Genomic DNA, 12,249 nt, shown 5'->3' with positions numbered 1-12,249 from the left:
GAAAATCTGTATCAAAGGATGAAGGCAATGTGTCAACTACAACTGCAAAAGTGGGTAAAAAGAAAAACTCAAAGAATACAGAAAAGAATTCAAGAGAGCTATGTAATAAGAAGACAGCAGGAAAAGGTGAGGGGTCCGTCAGCAAACTGCGTTCTTCAGTCTTTCCTGAAACTTATGATACTTCCTACTTTTTTCACCTATTTTACATATTTAATAATAGTGTTTCTTGTGGATGAAAGTAGGTCTGTGTTGTCAGTGCTTCATTCTCTAATTACGTTGATACTTCTTGGAAGTTAATTACTTTTTAAAGTATTACTTAAAGGAACCGATTAATAAATGGCTTTCCTATGCTCTAACTTTTCTTTTTCTATATACAGTTTTTCTTACCTTCTCTGCAGTGCCTTGCGTGGTTTCCATTGAATTATTTAATGCTGGAAAGTAACACTTGTTCTGTGAAAGTGGCTTTTATCTTGTGTATTTTAAAAGCATTGCATAAAATGTGATAAGATGATAAAGAAAAAAACCCTTCTGTTATATTTACATTACAGTAGATCTTCAGAATGTATTTCTGGGATGTGCAAGATAGTAATTTCAAGACACAAAACTCAATGACAAGTGGCAATTAAGTAATTTTAAGTATAGAAAGAACTGACTGAGGCTTGTCTTAAAGAAATTTGTAGTCTTACAAAGAAAATATATGTATTATTGGTATGGATGCTGTGTGTGCCGTCTTCAACATCCAGTCTTAAACAATATGACAATGGGATTGCAATAATAGTTAGTGAGTAAGAAGTAAAACCTTGCATTCTTACACAATTGTTTTACAGGCTGTGTAGTGAATTTCTAGAAAGCAACACAGGCTTTTCTGGTGATGCTTTTTCTGAAGAGAAGTGAACTATTTTGTAATAAATACCAGGTTTGGAGTTTTTTTTCAGTGTGTGTGCTTTCCCTTATCTGAAAATTTTACTTATTTGTTTTGCTGGTTTTTGTTTCTCTGTGGTTTTTTGTTTGGTTTATTTTTTTTAAATTTGATTTAGGAGGTAGTTTCCATGTTTGTTTGATGAACTAGGTTCATACCTTTATTTCTTCAGGTAATATCATATTTATCAAGTATATTCTCTATAAAAAATGGCATTTTAGGTGCTATAATAAGCAAATTAACAGCTTTCAACAGGTTAATAATTACATATGACCCATGTTAGCCAAATAAAGGGAAGCTTTTAAAAAAACCCCATTAATTCTATTAGGCAAGTCTCTAACAAAGATATGAAAATCAGAAGAAAAGTGGCAAGAAGAGGCATAAAACCCTGAGGGCTCTTTTTAATGTGTAGGAAAGTATTTTTTCCCAAGCTACTATTTTTTCCCAGGTAACTGAAACAGATATTTATTGTACATTTTAAAAATGTTTGCATGCATAGCTTGTGTTTTAACATTAATGAGATTTTTTTGAAGAGGTCTTGTTTCATGACTTGTAATAATAGTATACATCCTCATTCTTTCTCTTTTGCGTTAGGAACGCAGAAAAAATACCTGCTGTCACTGAAAACTTCTGGATGTTTACATACATGAGTGTATTATTAGAGGCATAACTTTCAGCACTTCTTTCAAACATGTTGCTACTGTGTTTTATACCATTCCATTCTTTAAACTTTATGCAAACTATTTAATGAACATAATTTCATATTTGTGAATATGTTTCTTGTAATGATAAATGATGCATCTAATGGTGATGCCTGGCACTGTATTTTATGCCCTAATTTTAATTGTGGAAATCCACAGAAGATTCCTAGGTGTTGAGGGCCAGCAAGCAGGCTCCTTTTTCTGGGTAGGCTCTGGACAGTGAATCTGCTAGCCAGAATATATCCTACTTATTTTTCAGTAAGTGATAAGTGAAACCGAACTTGCTTTATAGCCATCTGTACAATGGGAAGAACCATATCTATCAGACTTGAATTAAAATTACTAGCCTGGAGTTCAAAGATCTAGATGCTCATTAGCAGTCTTTTAAGCCACCAGTTTTCCTATAAATACCAAATTAAGATTATGTACACATTGCATGTAGAGCAGGTAGCACCATCTGCAGTTAAGGTTTCCTGACGTTTTCCATTTCAAGACCTTATTTTCAGTTGCTTATATCTGTGTGCCAAATTTGAAATATTTGGGATTAAATTTGGCATACTTTCCATCTGAGATTTTTTATTTTTTTTTTTAAGCTACAGTTTAAAATCTTTAGCTATTTCCAGGAAAAGAGCGTGGGAAAAACATGCTGATTATCTGTGCAAAATAAAAGTACATTTCACAACTGCTTCACTAAGATGCTTTGTCACCTTTGTATATTGGAGTATGAAGTATGTACTTGAAATGTGGGAGAGCACTTTTGCCATGTCAGAGATGCTCATGTGCTTCTATGAAAAAATACTTAAGTTTGCCGAAATTGTACGTCTTTGGAAACTTTGTCATTGGAAAAGGCATACTAAAGGCTCCTTATACTTTGCTTGTTTAATTCACTGACCCATCCCATTCGCACTCATATGCTTCATTTTAAGTGGTTGAAGAACAGAGCAGGTCTTATCCTGCATTTTGATACTTACAGTTACTGGAGGACACTGGTAGTTTGAACAGAAGAATTGAGAATAAACATGACATGTGAGGACAGAAACTTCTTGAGCAAATGTGACATGATGCAAGTGGTAGACTGGGATTTGAAGTAGGATGGGTGACAGCTATGGAGAGAACTGATAATGTTTTATAGAAGAGGAGAGACTAAGGGTGAAAGACTGAGGTTACATGAGTAGTTGGTTAGGCGCAAGTAAAGAGAATTTGGGACTGAATAAACAAAGAGGATAAAGAGAAAATCCCCACAACAGACCAAAACTCTGTGCTTGGAGCAGGAACCTGTGGAGTATGGAGCCAGGAGACAGGAACTTAGGATATAAATGTACCCTGTTATAAATATAAATGTAACTAAACTTGCAGCATAGGTTTTGCTTTATGAGTACCAGGGAGAAATAGACGTGTGGCTGAATTTTGGGTAAACTGAATCCCTCCTTTAGTCGGAATATCCAGGCAGAGGAGTGAGATTGGCCAGGCATGAAGACAGAGACTAATGGGCGCAGAAATGCAGAGCTAGGATGGGAACTGGGAGGAAGGCATAAAAGCAGGGAGGGGAGAAGCAGTTGAGGGTGGCTGGATAGCATGTTAGACAGTATTCCCTTGCAGAATCACAAGCTGAAAAAGCAGTGTGGGTATCTCAGAGCTCTGCCTGTAATGGAAATCCATTGGCAAATCATATACCATAGGCTTGCTCACAGAGTGGAGGTAATGCTGACCTTTACTGAGTTTACATGAACTCTGTTAAAGCCTGTTAGAGTTTGAGATCCACGGAACTTCTGCATGGCATGTTAAATTTGCACAGAATCCATTTGAGATTTGGAAAAGGGAGGGAGAAGCTTCCCTTTTACAGAAATAAAAATGCAGCTGAATCTTTGACTCACGGGAGGAAGTCGTACACAAGATGTAGTTGGAAAAAGTTGGCCAAAGGAGTGGGCATTATAGAGGAACTGGTATAAACTAGATGGTTTCTTCTGTGCAATTTTTGCTGTTTCCAGATGTCTGCAATGGGAATCTGCACTGATTTCAGTTATTGAACAAGGGACTATTTATTGTGCACGCAAACATCTTTCACTAGCATTTGCCATTTGTTATTGTGAGTTTAAGTACTACTGACATAAATACCCTAAGACGATTTTGTTGCGGGCTTCTTTTTGTAAATCAGTTTCATTTCTACATTATACTGCATGCTTACAGCAAAAATCAGCTGGGAATGAAGGATCGGGAGCTGCCTTTTTGATATGATAGGTATCAAAATGTAACATTGAAGCAGTGTTAGATTTACTTTACATAAATTATTTTGAGCATTTTCTTCCTTAATGTAGGGTTTCAAGAGCTTCAGTGTGTGCTGCCTTACATAAATGGATCCATTCATTTTCTATTGAATAAATTTTAGAATGTTTTTTGGTGCTTAATGATCTTTCAGTTTTTCTAGAAAAAAAATAGCTCTCACCAATTACAAAATCACATAATACAATTGAACAAGGTGACATTTTAAAAATATTACAGATTTTTTCATTGAAATAGCTTAAATATCTTCAATGATAACCTCTTATGGTTATTTTCTTGTATTCTATTTTGAGCTGTAGTCGATTTGCTTTATTTTATTCAAACAGACAACTCTTATATGAGTAAAGACCAGCATGGTTCATCATCTGAGAGTGAAGATGAAGCACTGGGTAAATATCATGAGGCCTTGTCTAGAACCCAGAGTTCCAGGCTGCCAGTGGTGGATGGCAGACAGCAAAAAAACTATATATGGGAAACCAGACAAAAATATAGTCCCCTGTCTGCAGAATATGATGGATACAGTAGTGAAGCCTCAATAGATGAAGGTAAGAGTGATTTAAAAGCATTCCTTTTATTCCAAATTTCAGAATTATGTTCTGGATAAGTAAGTGCTAGATGAGGACAGCTTGACTTGCAAATAGTCAATGTCCGCAAGAAGTATCCAGATATCTTTTATATTTGTGCATGCTCCAAAAAAAAAAAAAAAAAGGCATGGACTTGTGCACATTCTTCTGGAAATGCTGCAAATGATATTAATATCTTATTATATTAAGTTTAATATAGTTTTATCATTAGTTATTTTATTTTGGGGGGAATTTAAACTGTTTTGATTTAGGAAGGAAGCATGGCAAATCTTAATGAATTCTGTGGTATTTTAAATACAAAGAAGACATGTTATTCCTCTGTTGATAAGCCATCATAACACCAAAGTAAATGGAATTGGTTATTGGTTATGGTGCATTGCAGTGTGCATTGCTGCAATGTTCTGTATCTTTTTTTCTCTTGAAATCACAGAAATAAATTATTAGAAAGATTAAATCAATATAATTTTTCCATGGAGTTGAAAGTTGGATGTTAGCAATGGATGCTTTCTTTTGTGGTATATATTTCTTGATTTTAAGTAAGGGTGAGAGCCTGACATAGAGTCAGAGAATTCTGCTGTCAATATTTTGTCAATATGCTTTTTGTGCTTGAAAATAGCTACATGTCAGAAATGTATCTATAGCCATTTTCTAGCACAAAAAGTAATCGTTGGTTGAAGTCACTTCAAAGTCAGACTAATACGGACACTGTACTGAGTAAAATATGTATTGGTCTCACTTTAATATGTTAAAGTGGAAGGATTTTTTTGAGAATTGGTGTTGTCTAATAAAAAGTGGATGCACGTAATTGAAAGTCATGTTCTATACTGTCCAGAAGTGCTTGAAAAAGGTTGAATTTTTCTACCATGTGATATAAGAGTCTGTTTCTGTTTGCCACTGAAATTTGAAATTAGTGCATGCTCATTCGTGATGCCAAGTTAAGACTCAAAGGACATAAAAAGCATAAATGAAGTAGGTTGCAGAGTAAGACGATTGTTTTCTGATAATCAAAATTTTCAATTCTTTCCTTAGCTGTTAAACTAGGATTCAGAGTTCCAGCAAATAGGGAAGGAGATGTAGATGTGAGGTCAGGCAGTAAGAAACAATCCTTGGACACTGTGATGGAGAATGACAACAAGGAAGAGGGATAATGAAAGATTAGTGTTTGGTTTTTTTATATCTACTGAAAACTATCAACAGCATTGGTGGGGGGAATATGAAAGATAAGATGCTAATTTTTTATATGGCTCATGTCACTATTGGGAAAGAATGGTGATGTATATTAACAGGAGTTGGAAAGCTCAATAGTATTTATTAGTAAATAATACCAGATACATATTTTACAAGACTACTACTTTCAGATACTGAGAATAATGTCTTTGTCTTGCTTCAAAATATTGAGGCTGCTTGATAAAATGATCATAGAATAATTCATGTTGGAAGGAGCATGTGACATTCCTCTTTCTGTTTCACAGTTGTTCAGGTTTTTACTCTGGCTCTATAAGACTTAAGCTCTGCAGATGCTGTACTAGCCAATATCTGTGGGGTTTTGGTGTTTTAGTTTTAAATAATTGTCTGTCTTATCATCCTCTCAGATCATAAAAAGTCATAGTCGCTGACTTCTATCCTTTTCCGCGAATGAGAACTCCAGTCTGGAAATCTATATAGTGGTTAGAATCTAAGGCAAAAGAACCCTGTTGGCAAGTCCAAGTATTGCATCAGGAGAGTTGCAATTCTTTCCCCCACCTCCTTTTTCATTTTTTCATCTCCTGCTAAAGATATCTGTCACCAGCTGCTATCCCTTTGCAACGCTATTTCAATTCAGGAAGCTGGCTGGATGTAAAACCCGTTTATATATATGCACACACATATTCACTCTAAAATTAGTATATGCAAATTGGATTTATTATAATGAAAGAACATTCAGGGTTTGGAAAAAAAAAATAAAGCAAAAACAATCAAAACTTTCTAACTTAGAAAATTGTAAAATTTTAACCACATACTCCTACTTTAATACTGTCAATATTTGGCTTTTGCTGCTGCTTGTGAGAACATTCTCTTCCTATATTTTACAGGGAGTGGAGAATCAGCAATGTTACTTATTTGATAGCCTGCAATCATTCTACAGTTTCCTGCAAAATGCTTTCAATTTAGAGTGATGATTTTGTCTTGGTTTTGTAATCCATTAATATCTACAAAATTATGTTAAATAGTATTAAAAAGAGCTTTGTGGTATTGGACATGGCAGCAGATTATCAACCCAGTATTTCTTGCTTTTCGATGACCTAAAGGTGGCACACTAGAATAATTAGTGTTAGTACTTTCATTGTTCTACCTAAATTATTTCAAACATAAAAGACAGAATTTTTGCACAATGATAGAAATGTGTTCAAATAGAGGAACAGACAGAGTATACCTTGATATGTTATGATCATTACAGAGGGAAACATGCCCAACCTAGAACTTTGATGAAAAGAGAAAGTGGAAACCTTATGAAGAAAGCCTGCAGTCAAAAAAAAAATGCTACCAAAATAAATAAATTGCTACCAAACAGTTCATATACGTTCAGAGAAACAGTTCACTGAGCAGATGAGGTTAAAAATCTCAGATTTCAAGCGCACAGCTTCAACATTTTAGATGTTTCAGTGCAATTTTTTAAAATTCAAAGCTTTACTGTTCCTTAAACTTGCAAAATAAATCTATATAAGACTTGATGGTGTAATCCTGAATTTTTTATTAAATAGCTGTTTTTTTTATGACTGATTAATTATTTTTATAGGAAGTGTAAAGACAAATGAGGGGGAGAAAGCAATGTGTTACTACGTACTTTATTTAATATGAGAAACAATTGACAGTATATCTGACTTCTAAGACTTAAGCATTTCAGCTGTACTTCCAGCTTAAGGCACCAATCAGTCCATACATTGAGCAGGGCTCAATAGTGTTAGTGAAGTGATGAGAGGAGATAATTCATTTTATGTTTCCCGTCTGCTCATTGCTAGTAAATCAGCCTCTGATGATATCATTAAAAATTCCATCAGAGGTAAAGTAATATGAGCAATGGAAATGGTATTTCATTTGGGGAAAATTCTGCATTATTTTCTCTTTAGCAGTTAATGTCTATCACATATTGTATCATGCAACGCTGTGCTGTGTGTTTTCAAAGGAGTCAATAAACAGTTTTACTAATAACTGTTTACTCTGCACTTTAATCTTCACTTTTAAAATTTGTCTGTTTAGACACAAACACTTAGTGCACACAAAAAATTTTACGAGGCAAAAATATAATCTTGTCTTTATTAATACACCCTGTAAGCTTTGCTTGCATTGCTAAAAACATGTATAATATTAATACGTGTGCATTACTAAGACCACCAAAATGTCTGATCATATTATTTTAAGGCTCACTTATTATCAGTTGCATAATTAGTTTATTACATCTGTTTTCTGGCTGCGTGCCTCTAAAAATGTTTTGTTCTGAAGCCTGAAAATGTGTGTGTGAGATGTGTTCACATCATTCTTTTCTCCTCTAGATGGCCATATTAATCTTTCTTTTCAGCATATATATATAGAACTAACATGGCACTTTGTATAATATCTCTAATAGATAAAGAAGAAAGCAAGATACTTTGTGGGTTGTGTTGGTGGGTTTTGTTGGTATATTTTGATGATGGAGTGTTCTAGTAGCACTTTAATTCATTCTACGAAATTTAGGTTTTTAAATTTTGATTCACAAATACCTGCTTATGACTAGTGTCTGATCCACTTTACATATTTGTATAGCACATTTGATGTACTTAGATTTTGATGAGTTTTAATATTGATTAATATTTGATGAATTTTAAATGAAAAATAATGTTGTGCTTAGATGGAGGTATTTCTACAGACACTGTCGTAAATATGTAACTTTTGCAATTAGCTTCTCATGGACAGGCTTAATTCTGGACTATCTCTAAAGGAAAATCTAGTTCGTTAGAAAACCAAGAAGATGATAAACATCCTCATCGAAAGTAAGATGATACAAAATGACCAAATAAATGGTACAGATGGCAAAGTAAAATGGTAGAGAGGATACTTTTACACCTAAAATTTCCAACTCTTGCACAAAGGACTCAAAACTGTTAATCACAGAAAAGAGAGAAATCTGTATAGCTACAGTATTTCTTGGTACCTATGTGTGGACTTAACCCAGTCTCTGTGCTGTTCTAGACCTAGAGTTCTAGAGTTGGCTCAAAGTTTGAAATCTTATTTTTGCCAATAATTTTCGTTGTATTCTTTCTCATGTTACCCAATAAAGTATGGGTAGTTACTGAAGTGACCTTTTCACCTTTTCCCTGATACATAGAATCAAGGAATATTTTGGATTGAAAGGGACCTGTAGAGGTCACCTAGTCCAAAGCTCCTGCAATGATCAGAAACATATTCAACTAGATTAGGTTGCTCAGAGCTCCATCCAATCTGAACTCAAATGTCTCCAGGGACAGGGCATCTGCCACCTCCATGGGCAACCTGTTCCAGTGTTTCACTACCCTCATTATAAAAAATTTCTTCCTTCTGTCTAGTCTAAATCTACCTTCTTTTAGTTTGAGACTTGCCCCTTGTCCTATAACAACAGGCCCTGCTAAAACGTCTGTCTCCCATCTTTTTTATAAGCCCCCTTTAAGTACTGAAAGGCTGCTATAAGGTCTTCCTGGAGCCTTCTCGAGGCTGAATAACCCCAACTCCCTCAGCCTGTCCTCACAAGAGAGGTGTTCCGTCCTTCTGATCGTTTTTGTGGTCCTCCTGTGGACCCATTCCAACAAGTTCACATCTTTCCTGTGCTGAGGACTCCAGAGCTAGCCACTCTCCAGGTAGTCCAGGTGGGGTCTCACGAGAGCAGAGTAGAGGGGGCGAATCACCTTCCTCAGCCTGCTAGCCACACTTCTTTTGATGCAGTCCAGGATATCGTTGGCCTGCTGGGCTGTAAGTGCACATTGCTGGCTCGTGTCCAGCTTTTCATCCACCAATACCCCCAAGTCCTTTTCCTCAGGGCTGCTCTCAATCCCTTCGTCCCCCAGCCTCTATTGGTACCGAGATGAGGTCAGTAGTTCCCAGAGTCCTCCTTTCTACCCTGTTTTAAAATGGGTGCAATGTTTCCCTTTTTCCAGTCATCGTGGACTTCACCTGACTGCTACGGCTTTTCAAATACTGTGGAGCATGGCTTGGCAAACTACATCAGCCAATTCCCTCAGGACTTTGGGGTGTATCTTGTCAGGTCCCATAGACTTATATCTGTTTGATATATCCTGATATGGTTTCCCTTCCACTTTTCTATAATGTGCATCCTACCTTTTGTATTATTCCCTACCATTTCAAATGTTCTTATTATCCTGTTCAATATGTAGTAATTGCCTTTATGTGCTCTAATTATTTATAATATTTTGGAAGAGGGGATTAATATAGACTGTGATATTAACACTTCTGTTTCAGAAAATAAAGAACAAAAATAGGAAAAAAAACCACAAAAAAGCAAAAATAACACCATATTTCTGCTAACAGGCAGTTATGAATTGAAATAGTGGTCTAAGTAAGGAAGTGTATTTGTTTACAAACTTTCAATTTAAAATTGCCCTTATTTCTTTTACTTTGGTAATTGGAAATACTTTTTAGTATCTATATTGATTGTGATCTTATATGGACTGTGCTTTCTTAGTAACTTTAATTTCAAAAGAATTTCCTGAACTTCAGAAACTCAAACATTATATAAGCAAGTTGTTGTGTCTTTGTTATCTCTATAAGCTTTATAGGCAAGTACAATTTATTTTATTTAAGGAAATGATCCCTTAAATTCCTAAAAATGGAAATTCTTAAACTTAGAAGTATTAGGGTAAATATATTGAAATTAGAGTTTTCTAGGCAGATGTCAAAAGCTGTAGCTTCTTTTTTGCTTTTGAAATAAAGATTCTCTGAATCCCTTGAGATGAGAAAGGTAGAAGAAGGGAATAAAAAGTCTCTTTTTTTTTATAGTTAATTTGTGGTGTTCTTAAAGCCTGTCTTTCCCAAATCACCTCTTTAACAGCTGTGCAAAATTCCAGATTAACAAGCAAGCAGAGGGTATTGATCCCAATTCTGAGACAGAGTAAGAGACATCATGATGGAAAAAGTGGTAAGCTTGCTTTCTTGCTTAGCACACTTAGATGTACTTTATTTGGCTATAGATTACCAGCTCAGTACAACCACAGGTTCCATCTCCAACTTATTTTATAGGCGTTTTCTAACTCTTCAATTGATAAAGCCCTGCAGCTGAAGACATATTTGTTCAGAGGCTCTATTTCTGAGATTGGCCCAAGTGCCTTACATTTCACAAGGTTTTTTGGAAACATATGGAAGCACTAAAAGACTGCAGTGAGAAAACATAAGTTCTCTTAAATGAGAATCTGCTGCTCTAGCAGGCATATGCTACTGGATTTTTTCCATCTTTTCCATATTGTGAAGGTAGAGTATGATGTTATTTTTGTAGTTTATCTTCTCCACTTTTATTCTTCTCTACGCTTTTGGCACTTTATGTTGATGTGTCTGTTGGACATATGTTTGCCTTGCTCCTCAGCGTCAATCTTTGCACGTGAAGGTGACTGTTCTTCTGGAATCTTGTGGATCTGATTCTGGTATGCAGCTCATTGCCTTTTTTTCTCTCTTGTTCATGTCTTGGGAAAAGTCTCTTCACTGAACTACTTGACGAGAGATTTTCTTTCAATATCTTCCCAACATAAACTCCAAAAGCTCTTTCATAAGCATCTCAAAGCTGGTCTACAGGTGAATCTCCCCAGTTAAAGCAACCTGGGGGAGTTTTCCTCAGTGAATACCTTTGTAAAGCATGATCCTGTTCCTTCAGACTTGTCAAGCTAAGGTGAAAGCCACTGAACAGGCTGAGAGAGGAAAAACGGATCATTCTATAGTTATTCCTTACATATAAGCAGATCTATTTTCAAGCCAAGTGTGATTGAAGACTTACTGTTTCAAAATTATGGCGTGAGGGCCTCAGCATGATTATATCATGTTCAGCAAAATAAGGCCACAGGGTTCTCTCAAAATTCGTCTGTCTGTACATTTCAGATGCTAAGGATTACAGGCAAGGAAGAAGTCAAGAGGAAATGGCCTCAAATTGCAGCAGGGGAGGTTTAGGATGGATATTCAGGAAAATTTATTCACAGAAAGGGTTATTAAGCGTTGGAACAGGCTGCCCAGGGAAGTGGTTGAATCACCCTCTCTGGAGGTAGATGGGTAGATGTGGTGCTTAGAAGACATGGTTTAGTTGTAGGTCTCTGAAAAGTCCCCTCCAACCTAGATGATTCTATGATATCATTCTTGATGCACTTTTTAGAGATTTTTAGAGAGAAAAAGGGTATTTTTAAATTACAATATTTCTTTAGTTGATCCAACTTTCTTATGCTCATTATGCTCTTATGTGTGTGGGCATCTACCTTTGACAATTCTTATTTTAAGAGCAATTTAAAATCTTCATCTAATACCAGAGAAAGTGCAATGATGCAATACTAATGGTACTAAGTTCAGATCCCTGGTTATGTGTGTCTGCCTCCTCTATTTATTGGTAAATTGGAGTGAGTCTTCATTGGTTCCAAGCCCTTAAAAATCGAAGAAAAATAACTTCTTGTGGTTTTGAAGGCTCTGGGCAGTGTGGAAGTTTAATCCATAGCTGTATCAAGGGAATGTTTTAGGGATATTTTCATGTAATACAAATGATACTGCAAGGATCTGCAGAATACTGTCC

At 35.7% G+C, this 12,249-nt stretch overlaps 1 protein-coding gene across 2 annotated transcripts in view; it reads left to right on the top strand.

Moving 5' to 3' along the window:
- Positions 1 to 12,249, top strand: part of SYT14 (synaptotagmin 14) — a 93,634-nt gene that overhangs the window by 29,894 nt on the left and 51,491 nt on the right. For both annotated transcript variants that reach the window (XM_014951220.1, XM_014951219.1), the window contains exon 4: positions 4,227 to 4,445. In XM_014951220.1, coding sequence (XP_014806706.1) covers positions 4,227 to 4,445 — 219 coding nt within the window. The remainder of the gene's footprint in view (positions 1 to 4,226; positions 4,446 to 12,249) is intronic.

The sequence above is a fragment of the Calidris pugnax genome, unplaced genomic scaffold (genome assembly GCF_001431845.1).
Source record: "Calidris pugnax isolate Ruff unplaced genomic scaffold, ASM143184v1 scaffold24, whole genome shotgun sequence".
In the NCBI taxonomy this organism is placed as follows: Eukaryota; Metazoa; Chordata; class Aves; order Charadriiformes; family Scolopacidae; genus Calidris; species Calidris pugnax.
The sequence above is the reverse complement of the archived record's forward strand: the minus strand, read 5'-3'. Positions and strand labels throughout refer to the sequence as shown.